At 40.5% G+C, this 19,411-nt stretch overlaps 1 protein-coding gene across 1 annotated transcript in view; it reads right to left on the bottom strand.

The window, feature by feature from the left end:
- Positions 1-19,411, bottom strand: part of tenm2a (teneurin transmembrane protein 2a) — a gene marked incomplete at its 5' end in the record, with an annotated part of 179,522 nt that overhangs the window by 154,278 nt on the left and 5,833 nt on the right. The window contains one exon of the mRNA XM_080502497.1: positions 2,604-2,897. Coding sequence (XP_080358623.1) covers positions 2,604-2,897 — 294 coding nt within the window. The remainder of the gene's footprint in view (positions 1-2,603; positions 2,898-19,411) is intronic.

The raw sequence follows: 19,411 nt of genomic DNA, 5'->3' as shown, positions 1-19,411 counted from the left end.
TGTTTAATTTGGAGGAGGATGCAGGAGTGAAGGGTGAGATTTTCTCATTCAGAGCGATTGAGTAACTAATGAATTGACTTGATCAGGCACGCGCACGCACCTGGTCTTTTTATCACGCTGCCGTGCTGCCTCTGATCTCTCCGCGCTGGCACAGACACCAGCGCCGAAGCACGATCCAAATCTTTAGTCTGTGAAACCCTGAGACGAGCCTAAAGGTTCGACTCGATGGTTTCCCTGAACACTTCTATAGAGGGAAAACTTTTGAAGTCTCGAATTATATTTAATTAACTGTGATTTGACACAGGTTTTGCATAATCATCCGAATGAGTTCCTTCAATAGACAAGTGAAATTTTGGCTCTTGTAGAAGTATCAAAATATCCACGAATACCGTGTTTTTTTTTTACAAAGTTGTTTTTGGGGGGAGAGTTTTTAAAAAAGAGAGAAAAAAATAGCTTTTGATCTTCTCAACAATCAACACTCAGTGACATCATACTGCAGGCAAATGATTATCACAATACTGAGTTGGATTAAGAAGCTAATTTTACAAGGTCTGGAAATGCCGGTGACAGAGCGCTCAGTGGCGTTCTTCTGGCCCTGAGACAGAAAGAGCAAGAGCTGCGTCTGCAGCTGATATCTGTGGCTGCAAGATTAGCTTGGTAATTAACCACAAAGCAATTATCGGGTGGTTGGATGAGAGGCACGTCTAAGGGAAGGTGTTTCTTGACGTGTTTAATAGGTGTTGAGTAGTTTGATCAGTCGGCAGAAGTTGTTTCGGATGCGAAAGCCCGCAGTCCAACAGAGGTTGATCCACAGCTGATATGTGAGGCTGCCGCAAATTCAATTAATTAGACTGTTGCTCTTCCTTCCGTCTACTTTTCATTAACCCCAATTGACACCCCGACGCAGCTCGTGGACAGGTTTATGACGGAATCAGGATTAACAGGGAAATGGGAAGTTTGTAATAAACAAACTTGCCAGAGGAGGGACGTTCTCCCTTGGGAAATAGAGACTCGTGCGCTCACGTGGAGATCCAAGAAGAAAGTCCCTGGAAAGCAAAGATTAGCTCCACTCTTAGTGCATCTCAATGTTGGATCATAAATGGTCAAATGCTCCAGTGTTGCAAAATGCTCAGAAATAAGAAAAGAAAATCACTTTTTTTTTTTTTTTTTTTAAGACAGGCAAACCAGTGGTGAGATCTCAGCAGATAAGTGGTTTAAAAGGATTGGAGTTAGAGGGCTTTGGCTAAGTGCTCTTGATGAAAATAAGGCTGGCTCTCAGGAGGGTGCCCAACTACTGTTCTTCAGATCACAAACATGCTCAATCAATAAATCCAACTGTCTCACATGTTGGAGGGTTAAGATTTTACCAAGATTGGCACAGATTCAGTCACAATACCTTCAAACATCAAATATGAAACAATATTGGTCGAATTCACAAGTCAGAGCTTGACAGTTCTCAGCTGACAGATCTGAAGAGATTCACCCGCATGAGATTTTGGTTTCAAGTGAAAGCGGTAACATTTGTTCGTTTACAGCAGTGGTTCCCAACCTTTTTTGACCAGTGTACCCCTTGAGCTGGTTTCCATGTGAAAAGTACCCCCTCTCTCGTGTGTGATTATTCGCCTTAATGTGTACTTATATTTAACCCTTTGTCTTTCTATCTATCCAACTGCTCATTTAAATAAAACTATTATTGTGAGTGTAAAAACATACCTTTTAATGAGACACTTGCGCTTGCTTGTCTTTCATAAGTCTTTCATAATTCCTTTTTTCACTGGGCTCCCCTGTGCCTGCGTCCGAGGCGACGGTAGCAGTAGCGGTAGCTGGACGTTTACTCCTGCCTAGCCATGCATCCATGTCTACAGTCGGTATGCAGCTAGAGTTAGCTAGCTTCGCGAATCGTGCGCGCCCGCAGCAAGAACGTGAACCTTTTTTTTTTTTTTTTTTTTTAAAGCGCGCCACTTTATAGTCTTTTCATATTATGTGCATTGTAGTGTTACAATCACTGTGGACGAACTGCTACTCATGGAAAATAAACGTATGGCCTTACTAAAATTCATGATATAATACAATATAATATAGTATTATTTTTTTTTTTGTGTGTGTGGATACTGTAGGCTAATTTATAATCTTTCTGCGTACCCCCTGCAATACCCTCGCGTACCCCTAGGGGTCCGTGTACCCCCGGTTGGGAATCACTGGTTTACAGGACAATGGTGCTGGGAGTCACTAAAAATGGCTTCCAAAGTTGATTTTTTTTTTTAAATGACTGTACTGCACATGTGGACTGCAATTCTAGTAAACAGTTGTGCACATGACAAAAACAAATGCAAATATTTTCTGAAACAAAAACGATGAATTTTGAGTGAACCATCGCCATCTAAATGAACACCACTGTGGGTTCCTATCTTAATCACCACCACTGTGGGTTACTGAGAAGGCCTTTAAAACACCCTTCTGTTTCACAAGCTATGGGATGTATAGTTAGTCCAAGATGGGGTCAAATGCAGAAGTATAATCAATAAAGTAACTTAATTCTTTAATTCCTCGTTAATTATTTTCAGTTGAAACAGAGGTTTTTCATCCACTGAACTTATTCCTACCTGACTCGTCGTCCGACTTGTTGTCATTCTCAGAGTCAGTCAGGGTGAGGGCTGAATTGTCACGACTGGACACTCCTGAACTGCGGCGGGACTTCACCCCTCCTCTTCCGGCCCAAAGCTGGATGGCTCGCTCTGGAGACAGTGGCCCTTCAGGGTCCGAGTCGGCATCGGAGCCAGCGCTCAGGGAGTACCCCCTCTGGAGGAGACCTAGGTCAGGACAATAGGGAACGGCAGCAGGGTGTGGTGGCGGAGTTGGCTCACACACGCCCAGCTCAGCCAGGGTGAAGTTTCCTCCTGTCACAGAGAAGGAAACGTTGAAACAGATGCATTATAGAGAGTACGATAACACAAATGTGCTAAAACAAGACACGAGTACCCTTAAAGGCTCGCACAAGAAAATGCGTACGCACAAATCTAGAAAACAAACCCACAATCACACACAGAGAAGCACGCTAATTATGAAACTATGGAGGCGGAGGATGAGAATTGGGCTTTGTTGTGGCAGCCAGGAGGAGGGAGGGGGGGGGATGACGCAGCATGAATCAGGGACAAAATACAAACTAGCTGCTGGAAGGAAAATGAACTGGCCTGTAGGCCTGTTAAGACTGGCTTAGAAAGCCTGCCTCCCTTGCTTTACAGATCCACATTGGCATTCATGAGGTGCTGATGTGAGATCAAAGAGCTGTTCACTTGAGGCCTCTCAGACTGTAGTGGAGCTGCTTTGCTGCCTTCTGGGTTTGATCATCTCCCCACCTCGTTGCCATCACACGCTGGACCCCAGGCTCGCTGGGTGTACCGCAGTCTGCTGCAGTACCAGCCCTGCTGCCTAACGCTCTCCCCCTCAAGACAAACCCACTCGTCACGTTTAAAATAAATATATAAAATTATCCAAATTAAAGCACATCAAAGGAGATCAATAAACAGTGCTGCAGCCCAATTAAATCCAAGCTGAGGAAAAAGCAATTAAGGAAAAAGGCATGCTCAACCAATTTATTCTCTATACTAATTAAAAGAGTATTGTGGATGCAATCGCTCACCATCAGCTGTTGGGGTAAAGGGATCGGGGGGAAAAAACAGTTGTGATTCACTTCATTAGCAGTTTGTGAAGGAGGGTAAAGGAAGCGGCGAGTGAGGAGAGGTTGGCATTGTAGCGGCACGCTGCATGAATCAGTGCGCCGGGAATCACGCAGCTGTGTGCCTGGGTTAACTGTGACTCATCAGGGGTACGGACGCAATCAGAGAAAGAGGAATTAAACAGATGAAAATCGTCTGCTGGATCTTCACAGCTCCTCCTCACGGCCTTGCCCAAAGCTGGAGAGTTGTGTTGGAAGCAATGGTGGAGGAGGAGGCATGAGGGAGCGGGGTGGGAGCTCTACACTTCTACTCATACAAACAGATGGACTTGACTGAAGAGCACAAGCTAGTGAAGAACTCTACAGGTCGACTCAGCTAATGTGCTACAGCTTGCCAAGCTTCCAAACACGTGCTAAGGCACCCAAGAACTACGAGACATCAGGGAGTGTTACCATTCTTCGACTTCCTTGCTTCATTATCTTTTCCTCCCACTGATCATGAAAGGACGACAAAAGAAACCTTCTTTACTATATGAGACACTGGGGATGTTGGCACTCTGCTGATCTTTTACACTACAGCACAGCTGCACTCAACAGGATCTAACTACAGTGGTTTAGTTCATACCTGAAATGAAGTATCGTAGGAGGACGGGAGAGAACTCCAGGAGGCCTGAGAGAGCAGAGCACACAGGTTCTTTAACTTCAGAAAATAATGCCAAACTGAATAGCTCGCTAGTGCCTACGAATCTACTCCACAGTCACAGTCAGCATTAGTCTTTATGCAGATCTCATCAGCATTGTCAATGAAAGCAATTGGACTACAAACACAGCTAGTCAAAACAAACATTACATGGTCACAGTAACACAAGATCAAAATGTATTTGCACGAGAGCATCTGCCTGCGTGTGTGTGGGCATGCTCGCTACAAATCTCTAATATTACATCCCGTAGGACAACGCTCTGTACAATTAACATCCCATAACCAGTGATTACACATGTAAAATCCAATCTCTTCTGATCGCCATCAGCTGTAGACACAGCCCGATGCACCGTATATTCAAAGAAAGATGGATTGGTGCGAGAGCTTGAAGCAGACACAAAAATCTATCTCAGTTATTCCACAAATAGAAAACCAATTGCATGTTTGTTACATGATATTATGACAGATGTGGGGGCAAAATGAGCTGCTGCATTCTAATAAAATCAATGTCTGTCTGTCTATATGACACTGCCACTGTCACATTTGCTCCTATAATGTACATTAATGCATGTTTTAAGCTCGGCACAGCATCGACAGCTGCCTTTGGCGGTATATATTCATGTCTGTTCATTGTGGAAGTGCATGCATGCACAGCAGGGTCTAGATAATCCATGTCGTCCCAGCATGATTTAACCATGTTTCAAAGAGCTTCTTGTGAAGTCTTCAAGTACTTCTTTCAATGCTTTGAGGTGTGTTTGGGCTCATTATCCCGCAGCAGTATGCGTCTTTCCCTGGGAAGATTAAAAAATTGGGGGGGGGGGGGGGGGGTCCAGCATATCTCTGAAGAACGCAGTGATACTTTTTCTGGTTCAGGGTGAAGTTGTGAAGTTGAGTTGGAGTGGCTGTACAGGTGAACATTTCAAGCCTTAAACCTTTCTACTAATACCTTCAATTTTTGCTTTTGTCCAATCACAGTATTGTTCATTCTAAGGTTTGCCTCCTACATAAAACCATAAAAAGTAGTGCATTTGTCCAATTATTCTTTGTGCTAACACGTCTAGCCCACTCAAAGCCTTTTCCTTGTCCTTGGTCCTCTTAAACCACAGTGGTCTTTAACAGTATTTTTGCTGATTGGCAAGTGGTCTTTATCACACAAAAGTAAATAAGACGTGTACTTATCCATCAATGATCATAGATTGATGTACTGACTTTCTGTCTTTGGATGTTTCATTTGATCTTGTCTGGTTCACTGGGCCCTGTGAGAAGTCTAGCCATCTTTAAACAAGGGGGGTCCCATTGTTTAAACCCGTGTTATAACTCTCAGCAAGTTATCTTACTGGAAAAAGCTTCAAAACCACCTGACTACAATCTGAACGTGTACTGTAGTATGAAGCTCAAAGTCAGCTGACCTTTTATACAGATGAGTCAACACGGTCAATGCCACACATTTACTTAAAAATTGATTGTTGAGCAAAAAAGTCAAAACTTGTGTTTTCTAAATCCTGAAATGTTTTTGTTTTTTTTAATCAAACATTACAATTTGAAACAGACTCTGACTTTTGGACTGTTTATCACTGTTTTTAGATCTGTGTTTTAAACAAAAATGTGCTGCATTTATAAATTAGGTTTGAGGGTAAAAATGTTAAAAAGGCGGAGGTATTTTTTCACTTGTGTAAGGAAAACTTATAGAGGGAGGTAAAGGTGGGTAACAAAATAGATTTAGGAATAACAATGTTGATGTGTTGTGTGCAAGGAAGTGTATTTATTCCGTGCCTGTATTCACATCCTTGCATCATGGCCTGCTTGTCTCCATAATGTGAACAAATAACTCGCTCCATTGAGGAAAAGCATAAAATGTAATGGTCAAAACATGATTATTATTCAACTTGGTTTCAGGAAAAATGAAGCTTAGTGAACAAGTTAGGTAAGTAGTAGTTACAGTGAAAGTAAAAGTGAGCAAAGTACATTCAGGCTTTAGGGTAAGGGTTTTAATATGTTTTTTTTCTGAACACCATGCCCACATCATTAAAAAAAACAAAGGTAGAAAGTTTGTGTGTTTCTGCAATAATGTACAGACATGAGTGAGAATGTTTCCCAGAATACTTCTCACTGATGAAGGGTAAAGCTTAATAAATGCATGAGAGCCTTGGTGCGGTTGTGGTAATGGAGAAATCAAAGTTTAGGTCAAAATGTATACTCAGTTAAGTGTGGAGGAGCAAAAATAAAAACAGTTTTTTACCATGTAATGTGGAGGATCACATTTGTGGTCATGGTAATAAGTACAAGTTGAGAACTAGAGATGATCAGTATGAGAGTGAAGCACTCTGACTGATGGTTTGCAAAAGCTCTGCAGTGTCAAAGCTTTCTTTACACCTCCGACCTCATACCAACTGTGCAGCATGGCCATGGAAATGTTCTGGTTTGGGGAGGATTGGCTGCTTTAACCCTTTCAAACCAAGGTGGGCTTTGTTATTTTGTTGATATTGGAGTTCTTTTTGGAACATAAAAAAAAAATCTGCTATTTTCCAGTTGTCAAGGTTGCTGTTCCTAATCTGATGCATAACAGCAGTATATCTTAACATAATCGGTGGATTGTTTAATGCTGGTACAGGCAAATCTTTCCATCTGCTCCACTTGGTAGGGGCCTTGTTTTGAGGAAAAGACACCTTTGCTTCATTTACACAATGTTTTCAAGTGAAAACGGGAAACTTCCATTGCATTTTGTGTGTCTGTTTACATGACCATAAGTGGAGCCACTGAAAACAACTTTTTGAAAATGCTGTTTTTGTGTATGTGCACCACAGCCATAGTAAACAGTTCTTCTGCACATGAACAAGTACATAGGTGGGCAATAACAACAATGGCAGCCACTAGAATGTCACAACTCCCAGTTTATTCTCTCTTGGGACTTAGTAGTTTTATAGTTGAGACATACCTTGATACATTTCTAAATAAAATTTGCCATTACACTCCAACAAACTCTTATTTCCAGCATTTATATTTTGTGAAAGATACCCGGATATGTTGACATCTCAGGTCACAGAAACACCAGGAGAATCCCAAAGCAATGTCCCGTTTGCACACTCTTGTCGCGAGATCTCGATTCGCAGCGTAAAAACGTTAACGATCAATTTTACAATAATTTTCAAATGTTACTTTCCTTGATGTCCTACAAACCCATGCAGCAGGTTTCAAAAGATGACACCAGTTACCAAAACCAAAACACACTTTGATGGCAAAAAATTCTAGTTCATTTGTAAAGATATCGACATTATTGTGTTTGATTTAGGGTTGGAAATCAAAGGTAATGGTCTTGTTTTTGTGTATTGGTAAATTCTCTGTGAAGAAGTGATGCCTTTTAATGGGAAGTATATTTTAAAGGTTTTATCTGGTAGAGTAACTTTAAGATATCTGTCTAGACATTTTAAACAAAATGTGGACCTTTCAACAAAATACCAACTCAAAGCAGACCAACACATATGCCATGTAATGGCTGAAAAAGATGATAATGTAATCATTCACACAATAAAAATAGGCTGAATGTGCAGCAGAGTGAATTGTTGTGAGAGATTTGAAACATGCACTACAAACAAGACAGCCCTCCAATATCTTCAACTGAATGACTTGAAACAGTGGTCAAGAGGTTCAGCGAGCTCACATCTGGCAAATGATTACAGATGGAAAACAACTTCAAGAATGTATTTCTATCTGCTGCAATAGCTTTTCAGGCCATGGGTGTACTTCTTCCACTCACAAATAACACATATCTTAATACATTATTGGAAATGCTTACTTTTGTAGGGCTTTCAATGTTATTTCACTACCTTTCATAGACATTTAATGTTTCATTTTCCAAGTTCATTACAAAATCAAACAGGGTTTAGCAATTGACATATGTGTTTATACAGGATTGTTTGTTGCAGCTTGCCCTAATCAAATGCATGCACAGGTGCACATCCCTTGCAGATTGCTTTCTGCTGTTCTTAATCATCATCATGAGGAAAGACAAAGTGATTGTCACCATGATACTTCTCCAAAGCTGTAAAAGCCTTCCTCATTATGTTATAAACCTCTGTGCAGTGTTTTACCATCTGATGAGCCTTCAGCCAAGCAGATCTAATTCTCCTATCAGATTTCATTGTCGTCCCAACCCTAAAGAGAGCACACCGAAATTTCAAATGCGACAAACTATATTTAAAACCCATTGTTTGGTTGAAGTACTGCATGAGTGAAGCTGCTTGTTGTGTCTCGGTGGTAACTTTAGTTTCCTGTACCTGAGATAGATCATTATTGGGAGTATTTGTGCACCTCACAGAAGAAAAAAAAAAAAAGCAAATACAAAATGAGAATATGTGACAAGGGGGGGAATAGAGGCACCTCGCTGGAACTTACAGCGTTACAATAGAGCGAGCGGGTATAGCATTGGCAGTGATCCATTAAACCAAATGTACTTCCCTTGATAAAACTCATTACGTATGTGTGTGGGAGCGAATGTGTGCGCTGTGCAGCGTATGTGTGTGAGTGTGACTGTTTGTGAGTAGACAGCTTTGTGGGATAGAGGGGCCTATCATTAAAAAATCATTTGTGCTTGTTAGCAGTTTGACAGGCAAAGTATAGGCAGCAGGACTCTGCATTATGCTGGTTGACTTTTCCTCATCCCACCGTGTAATTCTGTGAAGGATGTAAAGGCGACGGGGCTCGCAGGTTTCGTTGCCTGCAATTATGTTGCTTTTTCCTGATCCAAAAGTTTACAGACCTGGCCACCCTCGGACACATCATTTTAAAGCATTCAGGGTATAGAGCGAGTTCGGAACAAGTTCTGATTTGCTCTGAAGTGCTCATCTAGTGAACTGATTTGTTCCTTTTGAAGAGGATGCATCAAAATCAGGAGGCAAACGCAACTGTGCACGGCCGGTTCTCCAACAATTCCCTGAAATAGCTGAAATTATGGCTAATAACAGTAAAAGCCTTATTTTCTTTGTCACATCTAAGAAAATTCTGGAATTTGTGACTAATAGCAGCCAAAATGCGTAGCTTCTTAATATTTTCCATTTTCATTTGCATCCAATTCAAACCTCATCTGCACTGCACTTTAGTATCCCTGAAGAAAATGAACTTGTCTTTTGTGTTTTCTTTTATATGAATTTTGGGGCAATAAAATGTACATGTATAGTCAGTCTTAATAAAGGCGTGCTTGAGTGGAGAAACGTTTCAACGGATACAAGAGAGAAAGACAGCGAAGAGACAGGCGAACAGTGGAGACGGCAAAGTGGGAACGATTTAGTAGTTGCGACTGAACTTTCAGGGGGTCACACATATTCCTGCTCCCCTGGGATCAAATCCCTGCTGAGGATCCCCTCTGTTGTCTCCCATAATCTGTCACGCAATCTGTCGCTCTGCTCTCTCAGTGCAAATCATCATGCACATCCTACCAAAGCACTGAGCTGCTCAATGCACTATTTAAAACAATAAAGGAAAACAAAGCAAAGCTGGATTATGACATTGGAAAGAAGATTACAGATTGATTACACAGTAGTTTTTCAAAGAATTTGCACAGCTGACTCCACACACGAGAAACTACAATATAGATTGTCCCACTCAGAACACTAAATGGCTGCTTAAAACACTCCATCTTCACTATAACAGTTGCAAAGTTGCCTTCCAGGGATAAAACAGGGGAATTCACGTGAACACACAGGATCTTATCTTATGTCTGTGATCATTAACAAAAAAATAAAACAGCATAGGCTATACTTTTTTGTGTACATGTTCAGAAATAAATAAATAAATACATAGAAGGAAATAAAGTTGTAGTAATAGTCCTGCATGTTTAATTAGTACATTCATTTTCCGCAAATTAATATATACATATAAAATAGAAATGCACATTTTCTAAGTGCCAACAATGTCATCACACAGAGATTTAACCAAGAGGATGAATATTACAGCTAATTAACATAAAGGCAAAACAACACATTGTCCATTAAATTAAAATCTGTAGATTGAGGCCGCAATTACACAGCAATATTTCAAGTGAAAACGCAACGATTTTGCGTTTTCGTTTCAGAAAGGTTTTGTGTTTTCACAGTAATGTTTTGAAAACAATCTTTGCTGACACAGTAATGGCAGAAACACTGAAAACGGTGTAGCTAGCATGACAGGCCACGTGCTGGCGCAGTTGTTTGTTTTTGTAATGAAACCACACATGCATGCGTACAGAGAACAATCCCCTATAAACATGAACAATGGCGAATACACAGACATTCGTATCGACAGACGACCAAGTCGGATTGCTATTACAGATGACTGTCAACTATAAAACTACAAAGTCCCAGGAGAATGTGGATTGGGAATGATGACACTCTGGAGGAATCCATTGTTATCATTGTCTATCAACACACATACAGTATGTGCAGAAGAACCATTCACTGGGCCTGTGGTGCACATACGCAGTGTTTCAGAAAAGGTGAAAATGTCCCCGTTCACACAGAGAAAGACCAACCTTGGGAGCTGTTTTAAAAAGGTTGTGCTTCCAGTGGCTTCAACACCCAAAATGTTATATGTTTCAACCAAAAACATTAAGTTAAAATGCAAATGGTTAATGTGGAAATTGATTAAAAGTAGTCCAATGGCACATCTGGGTTGTGATGTAATGTCATGTTTGCCCGTTGGGCTATCGGTGACACAATTTCTTACGGCTGGTTCATTGTCATACAGCTATACCATTACTGTTTGTTATTAGAGGATTAGCTCACGCCGCAAATTTTTTCTCATGTAAGTGATTTCTGCCAAAGCAAATGATCTATTTTAGTGAATGACTTCAATCAATAGGAAGAGACATTACACAAACTGCCCCATACTGTAAGTAACATTATAAACTCAAATGAAAGCAGTCGAATAATAGAAGCTTCAAGTTCATCTTGCGTATCTTTAGAGACTTTAGTCATCTTTTGTGAAATCACACTCCCATGGACATTTTTCTCGATCAATAAAAAAAACACAAATCGTACCAGAGTATGGTAAGCACACACAATGTGTTTCAGATAAAGACCAGAAACAACTGCTGTGAAAGAAAAAAACTGCATAAAACTGGAAAGACCATGTCATTGAATTCACTTTTCGTCAAAGCAATGAAAAATGATTCCCAGTTTACTTTGCACAGACAGCTGCTGTGCTACACTGTTTGAAGATGAGAAAACTGTGCTTCCTCTTAACTTGATGGGGGAGAAGAAGAAATAGTGAGCAAGATGGAGAGTGAGGCAAGCTGATGACGAAAAAGGGGATCATAAGATGAGGTAGTGAAGACTGATGAAATCCTCGGTCATGGTAAACACTTTTTGCCAGCAGGGAGATGTGGACAGTAAAAAAGAAAAAAAAAAGATGAAGACAGAGAAGGCAGCCAGACGGAGCAGTACTGTGTGCACCCAAACAATATGCCAATATAGTGGATTTAATGAAAACACCTAAAGCAGAGAGACAAAAAAGCAAAGGGAAGCCAGTTGGCATTAACTCCAATACACGTAATACTGAGGTTAAAGTTCAAGATCCCTGTTGTCTGAATGAGGTAAGACTGGAGTCTGGGGGATTAGTTGTGCAGCTGCTATTATTGCATATGCTATTAATAATCATGTGTGCACAGATGTACTAAAAAAGAGAACTGTAGCAGACAAGAACACAACTATACAGCTTCGAAAAGGAAGGTTTCCATGGTGATGATGTACACCTATGTGTAAAATGAAGTGAAGGCGTCATCTTCACACATCTCAAATGAGGTTGCTTATTAACAATGCCTCCAATGGATGATTAAAGTGAGTTTTTCACAAAACGTTATTTATCTCTCCACTACACGTATTTTATTCTTCCTGATTTTTCAACGAGATAGCAGCCAAACTCTGCCACTTACTGTATATTTACAGTTGAATGACAATACTTTTTTTGTTTTTAGTACAAGCCTTTTCAAAATACTGTTTGATCAAATAGGCAGGCAAACATTTTAGGTCACTAGTGTTGGCAATTATCAACATGAAGTGTATGCAACTTCTGATTGTCTGTGAAACCAGCTGTATGCTATCTGCTCAGAAATTAATGAGCGATTTATGTATTTCTTATTGTAAATTTCAACCACAAACAGCAAGGACACAATGCGTTAAAGATAAAAAACAAAGTGAAGAAATTGTATTGATTGTTCATTTGTGAATTCAACATAAGGTCAAATATGATTCCCAAATGCGTCCTTTTTTATGAATAATTGTACAAATACACCGAGTTAGCAGCTTATCTGTTAAGAAAACAACTACAGCATAAATAACATTAAGCTTTTTTTATTCATCTGACATTAAAATCTGCTCTCTAGTCAATCTGTAATCCCTTATTTAGCGTATTAAAGGCTTTTATGTTAATACTGCTTTTTTTCCTTGTATGTCTAAATAACTTATCTCTGTCATCAGCCTCATGACCATCACAGAAAAACCCTCATCCTTCAAAAAGAAGATTACTCTTTGACTGTTTTTTGCGGGAATTGAAAACAAATTTGTTTGCATCTGTGGATGCTGTCAAGTTTGAAAATACAATCCTGACATCTGAAAACAAAAAATATGCTCTTTATAATACGTAAACAAAGCCTTACACTCATATTAATTCTTCAAAAAAGAATAATTCTGGCTTTAATGGACATGTCGGGCTGAATTCTGAGCTTTGTTTTCAACCAAATAAAACCTAAATAGTGGTTTTCATAAATAAATACAATGTGCATATGGATGTTTTGTTGCTTTGATAAATGTCCCAACATCCATTTTCTGTTTCTTATTTTTCTTTTCTTGCCCTTATTATTGAATGGCAATCACAAGCTGTTATGTTATCTTGGCCTTGTAAATGATATGTTATGACAGCCCTCACTGACAGTCAACCTCTCAAATGTACGTCCCACACTGACGTACACATCCCATCACATGTGGTGTGTCATTAACGCCACCATTAGCAGGGCAGTAACGACCTAACAGATATGCCCCAAAAACAGTGTCGTGGTCAAACACTTCCCACATCTCTCAGATGACATCAGATCTTTTGGTTCTCGCTCGACCCACAGGGGCCCTCGCACCTCCTAATGAGGAGATGGAAATAGGTGTGACAAATGTCGTCCAGTCCTGGGCTCGTTCCACTCCTGCCCAGAAGACAGCAGCCTGGGTTGGACGGGACATGACAGGACATGACACAACACCATGCACTCCGGAGGAGGTCTTGTCACTGAGAGGTGTAGCTCGCAGCAGTGAAACACCACTCATCCATGAAGAGGGAGCCAAAGTTGACTGGACTGCTGGTTACGACAGTACTCCACTCACAGTGACGGAAAAGTCAATAAAGTCGCCGGATGTTCAGAAATCTGGTTAAGTTAAAGTGGCAGACATGGAGAGAACATGTAAAAAAAACATCCGATGTAAATATGTTTTTGAGCGTCATACTGCTCGTTGACTTTCTGTTGGGTTGAGCCTGTTGATTCTGTTGATTAATATACGACACACATACTTAATGTATAGATTATATCATCATGTTAAAACATTTTGAACTTTGAAAGAGATACACATTTTTGTCATAGTGGTAGCAAAACAAAAAATGCATCACTTTTTTGTTTTGTTTTTGAGGTCCACAGAAAGTGGGAAGCAAATACTGCATATACTTTTCTCATAGAAAATTAGATATGTATCATGGTACATGAGGAAATGTGTTGGTGAATGGATCTCAGGAAGAATGGTGCACACTTGTTTGTCAATGTTTATTGTGTGCAAGCTCATAGACGTGAGCTTTGCACAAGCTCACATTATGGGGACCAGGAGTCTTTGTGTTGAAACTATCAAAAAAAAAAAAAAAAAAAAAAAAAATCCAAACTTTAGGCTTGATAAAAGTGAGGATTTGAGTACGTTTAGTTTGGTTGAGTTTATGGTGACACTTAATATATTATCCCCAGACGGCATTAAAACATCTGTGTGTGTGTGTGTGTGTGTGTGTGTGTGTGTGTGTGTGTGTGTGTGTGTGTGTGTGTGTGTGTGTGTGTGTGTGTGTGTGTGTGTGTGTGTGTGTGTGTGTGTGTTCTGGCATCGCAGTATTTGGTCTTTGGCATGCGTCTGACAAATATGCGTTTTGAATTTTAGGCATATGATTACGGGGCATTGGGTACTAAGCATACAGCAACCTCAGAAAACACAGACAATAAGACAAAAATACAGAGACTTTCCCATCTGACAATGCTATGTGGCTTTTGAAAAGTGAAGGAAAAGGAAAAAAAGAGCTTGCAAAGACAGAGAGCACTACCAACGAATTAAGCTGCAAATACATAAAGTGGCTCCACAGGGCAAACCAAATTTTAGCATCAATTATCAGCAATTAAACATGAATCTAACTCATGTTGCAAGATCCAAAAACACCGCCACCAGGTCTGTGCTGAGCTGCACCCACTGCAAGATATATATATATATATATACACACACACACACTTAATGTTAGATGTTTATTAATTGTTTGTTTTTATTATTTTACTACTCATGGAGAGAAACAGTTTCACCAAAAGCTAAAAGCACATTATAAAAATATTTTTTTAATTTAAATATAGTCTCTTTGTATTGAGTCAACATTAAACCCGTGGATTTTCCAGAATAAATATCCATTACAAGCTTCCGTCTTCAGTAGAAAAACAAAGCGATTAATCGCAATTAATTACAGAAAATTGTGCAATTAATTTTTTTTTAATCGACTGACAGCACTTATATATAATGACAACATTGTTTCAGATGATCGACAGTGGGACACTTCATGGTGGCGTATATTTTCTGAGTTTTCATCTTCTCCAATTTTCTTTTTACCTGAATATGCTGGTGTCCTGACACAGTTCAGTATTTGGTGAAATGATGTCTCTAAATTCACTGAGGGTGGGTGGGTGAGTGTGTGTGTGTGTGTGTGTGTGAGAAAGAGACTGTCTGTCTCTCCATGTTAGCCCTGTGATGGACTGACCACTTGTCCTGGAGGTACCCTGCCCTTCACCCGTTGTCAGCTGAGATTGGTTCCAACACCCCCACAACTTCAATGAAACAGTAAAAAAGAAAGATTTTTTCAAGGATGTAGCTGATTTAAAACCACACAAAAGGAGCTAGCTATTATAAAAACCATAAGACACTAAATTACCCTACATTTGGTGTCAGAGTCAGTAGTAACTCGGCACTGACGTGTTCAATGAGGAATTTGATTCATTCCCTAAAGAAAAAAAAGAAACGAAAAAAAAAAACTGCACGAACTGTGCAGCACCACTTTAAACTGCACGTAACCACAGCAACAGCTATTATGCTTCATACGGTTGTACCTTCCCTCAGAAAAGAGATTATTTATAATAAACTTTATTTATAGAGCCCTTTTCAAAACAGCACTGCAAAGTGCTTCACAGACAATATCAATTAAAATGTCAAGACGGCGACTAAAAGGGACAAAGATTTGCAAGGTTAAAGTTGATGAAAAATAGATGACTTTAAAAGAGAGCCCATTTTTCTTTTTTTTGCCAGTGAAGAGTGATTATGACAAAGCTAGCATTTAGCGCCACGTTTATCTTGATGGTTTTGTCACATGGCGTTTCTAGAGGGTGGTCCAGCACAGCGGCGCTAGATTAATTATATGTTTGCGATCTCTAGGATGTCTAATGTTTCCCCAGAATGACAAAGTGGAAAATGAGCACCAGGGGACAAATCTTACATTTCTGCACCAGCTGTGTAAATGTTTAAAAATTCATTTTCATCCTAAGCGAGCAGAAGAATTGAATGCAATGGCCTAAAAAACAAAGTCCTTTGCATAAAGAATAATATGTGACTCAATGACACTGAGTAGAGATAAGGTATATTTGCCTCATACCGTGTATATATCCAGGGAAAATAAAACTTATTTATGGCTTTCTTTGCATCATCTCTTAATTTATATTTTTGCACATCAAACCATCTACTCTCCCTCACATATATTCAGATGTGGTCATACCATTTGTGAAACATATTTCATCATTATTTGTGTGTCTTTATCTCCATGTTAATCCAATAGTGTTTGAAGATTATTTTATTCATGCAGAAATATCAGTAGCGAAACCAATTATTGTACTGGATTGTTCTGATTTGTGTCACCAAAACAAGGACAGAAAGCAACATCAATGCAGACATAAGCTTGTATAAGTAACGCGACGCATACACACATTCAAATTCTGTTGCTGGGGAACATGTTTAATTACAGCCTAGGAAGCAAGTGACTCCGCTGAGGGAGAGAAAAAAAAATAACACTTGATAACAGTGACATTTACAATCTGCCTCATTTATCAAAAGCTGCCAAAGCAGAGTCAAAAAGGGTCATTACATAGTAAACATAGATTAACTCAACTCACACAAAAACCCACAGAAAATCGTCTGATAAATGATTTTTGTTCTAAGAAAATTGCAGATGTCAGCATGCATTTCCCTGGATTCTGTCAATTAATTGTCTTGTCTGTTGCCCAGTGTGTGTGTGTGTGTGTGTGTGTGTGTGTGTGTGTGTGTGTGTGTGTGTGTGTGTGTGTGTGTGTGTGTGTGTGTGTGTGTGTGTGTGTGTGTGTGTGTGTGTGTGTCTATATCTATGAATGAGAGCCAGGATCGGTGCTAAATAGCTGCCACCTCCAGCATGCATTTCCCCGGCCTCTTCCTATTATTTGTCTCATTTGTTACCCAGTGTTTGCATGCGAGTGTGTGCATGCACCTGTGCCAACATCACTGCTAATAGCTAGCACCTTCACTTTTACAGCACAGACAGGATTCGCCAAAATGAGCTCAAGTATATTTCGGCTTGTGATGTTAGAGAATGAGCCTCAAGGGCACATCAGGTGGTGGCAGACCTGCGCTTCCGTGCCAAAAAACTAATAATCACTTTTACTCCTTCACACACACAAAAAAAAAATGCAGGGAAATTCATAATGCAGGGTAAAGAGCCAAAGTGAGTTGGTAAACTGGGCCCCTCTGACATGTACAGGAGCTTGAGTGTGAGTTTATAAGTGCCAAATGTTGGACCAGATGTTCCTCTGAGTTATAGCCCCCTTTAAGGACCTACTCACATGTGTAGAGGCCACATATCCAAACCCACAAGAGCAGTTTCCGTTCTAAAAGAGTGAGTATTGGGATGGGGTGAGTGGGAGTGCATTGAGGACTGGAGGAGTGGAGCAGCATCAGCCCCAGGATATTCTTCAGCAACTCTGCTGCTCTATTGCTGCAGCTACGGGATGCTTTTGAGTGTCAGCAGCTGGCAGAGGCACAGAATGCCAGGGAGAAGACAAAGATAAAGAGGGATTGGAGGAAGAGGGGAGGGATTGTATTTAATCTCACCGCCATTTATTTTTAATAGCATGCAGCTGCTTTGTTCTCTCTTTGATCATCAGCAGTCCAGGTTGACTGTTACCCAGTGGAATGCATGGATACACACGGGTTGGTGCGTATGAACACACACAGAGACAAATACAAAACACACACTCTTGATTTTGCTTTGCCTTTTCTTTTCTTTTTCTTTTTTTTTTTGGTGGAGTTTTGCACTTGTTTTCTCTCACTTTTCAGCATCCCACGTCCCTGTGCACTGCAGCCCTTGTCACTGTCGGCTACACTGTCGGGCCGTGAAAGGCTGCGAGCAGACTTGTGCTCCGTCTGTGACACATGATGTCACCAGCCGCTGCAAGCAATAAGCATCACTGGGAGGTGAACATGTGGTAGGTACATGCTATTCCCCTAATTCAAGCCACCGCTGTTCAAGAGACAACCAGGAAGAAGAAGTCCTCGGGAAAGCATCAAGGACAAGAACCTTCACTGGCTTCCCACTGGCTATCAACAATTGTACTTGTTGGAAGCTCGAGGCCCTGAGGACCTGAGGCACCTCGACCAGAAATGACACACTGGGTCTCTGCAGTGGTGAAAGACACAAACATGCGGGTACGTCTGTGCACCCACCAAACGTTTGTCTTAAAGGGAAACTCAGCCCATTTTACACATCAAAGCCTGTTTACGAGTCATTGGGAGTTCTGCATATAAAAAAAAAAAAGTGTTTCATAAACTTGTTTGTAGTTCCTGAGGGAGCTGCCTGAAGTTCAGCTGGAACTGCAAGTTAGAAAACTTGTGGGTGAGATAGATTGAAGTGGGTCTATGAGCTATATGGTTTTTCATTTCTGCTAAAGGATACGTAAAGCTTTGGCGGTCAAGAGCCATAAGATAACAGCCACGGTTAATCTGACACTATGATAGGAGTGTAATGTCAAAACACTCTAAATTGAAAGAGATCTTAGGAGATAGTAGCCACTGTAAAGACAAACCTCATGCTCACAAGAGACTTAAAATAGTCAAAGACTTCACACTTACATTATATAATAGACTTAATCAAAGTTATCATGCATGCGGTCCTTTCATCTTTTCATGGAGGATTTTGCAAACATGGTCACATGGGAAGCTGCTTTCTCTGTAGGCTGTGCTTCAGTCCCTGAATCTTGCAGAAGAGGACACATTATGAGAGGTTTCTGCTGGTTGACGCTGTTCTTGCAGACACTTGGAAGCGTCCCTAAAGAATGAAGAGAGGACTGATGAAACAAAGAATGCCGCCTCTATAGCATAAAGCCTCTTTGCCACCACCTAGCCGTGCATTTTCACTGCCTCTTGGTCTTGAATGAAGACGGAAAAGTCGATCATGCCAGGGTATGAGAGGCTGAGTTTTCGGACAAAGCAATCCTTGGCTGCTCTCCTCCTTCATCGAATCAAGAAAGGCAGTGCAAAATGAGTGAAATAAGGCTTTACTGAATGTACCCCGTAGCTCTTTAAGCTTGAACGCGCTCATTCTGATAACACCAGGTCAAATACATAGAGCTCAGATAGCACCCGAAGCCTGTGCGAAATCAAAAATGAAGACGCACCCTGTGCGCTCATTGTCAAATCCATCGCGAGAGCCTTTAACATAACAATGGTGTGATATGACCACTAAAGCAACAATATAGGAACAGCAAGGGTGAGAGAAAGAGA

The sequence above is a fragment of the Blennius ocellaris genome, assembly GCF_963422515.1.
Source record: "Blennius ocellaris genome assembly, chromosome: 9".
In the NCBI taxonomy this organism is placed as follows: Eukaryota; Metazoa; Chordata; class Actinopteri; order Blenniiformes; family Blenniidae; genus Blennius; species Blennius ocellaris.
This window is presented reverse-complemented; position numbering and strand designations above follow the sequence as displayed.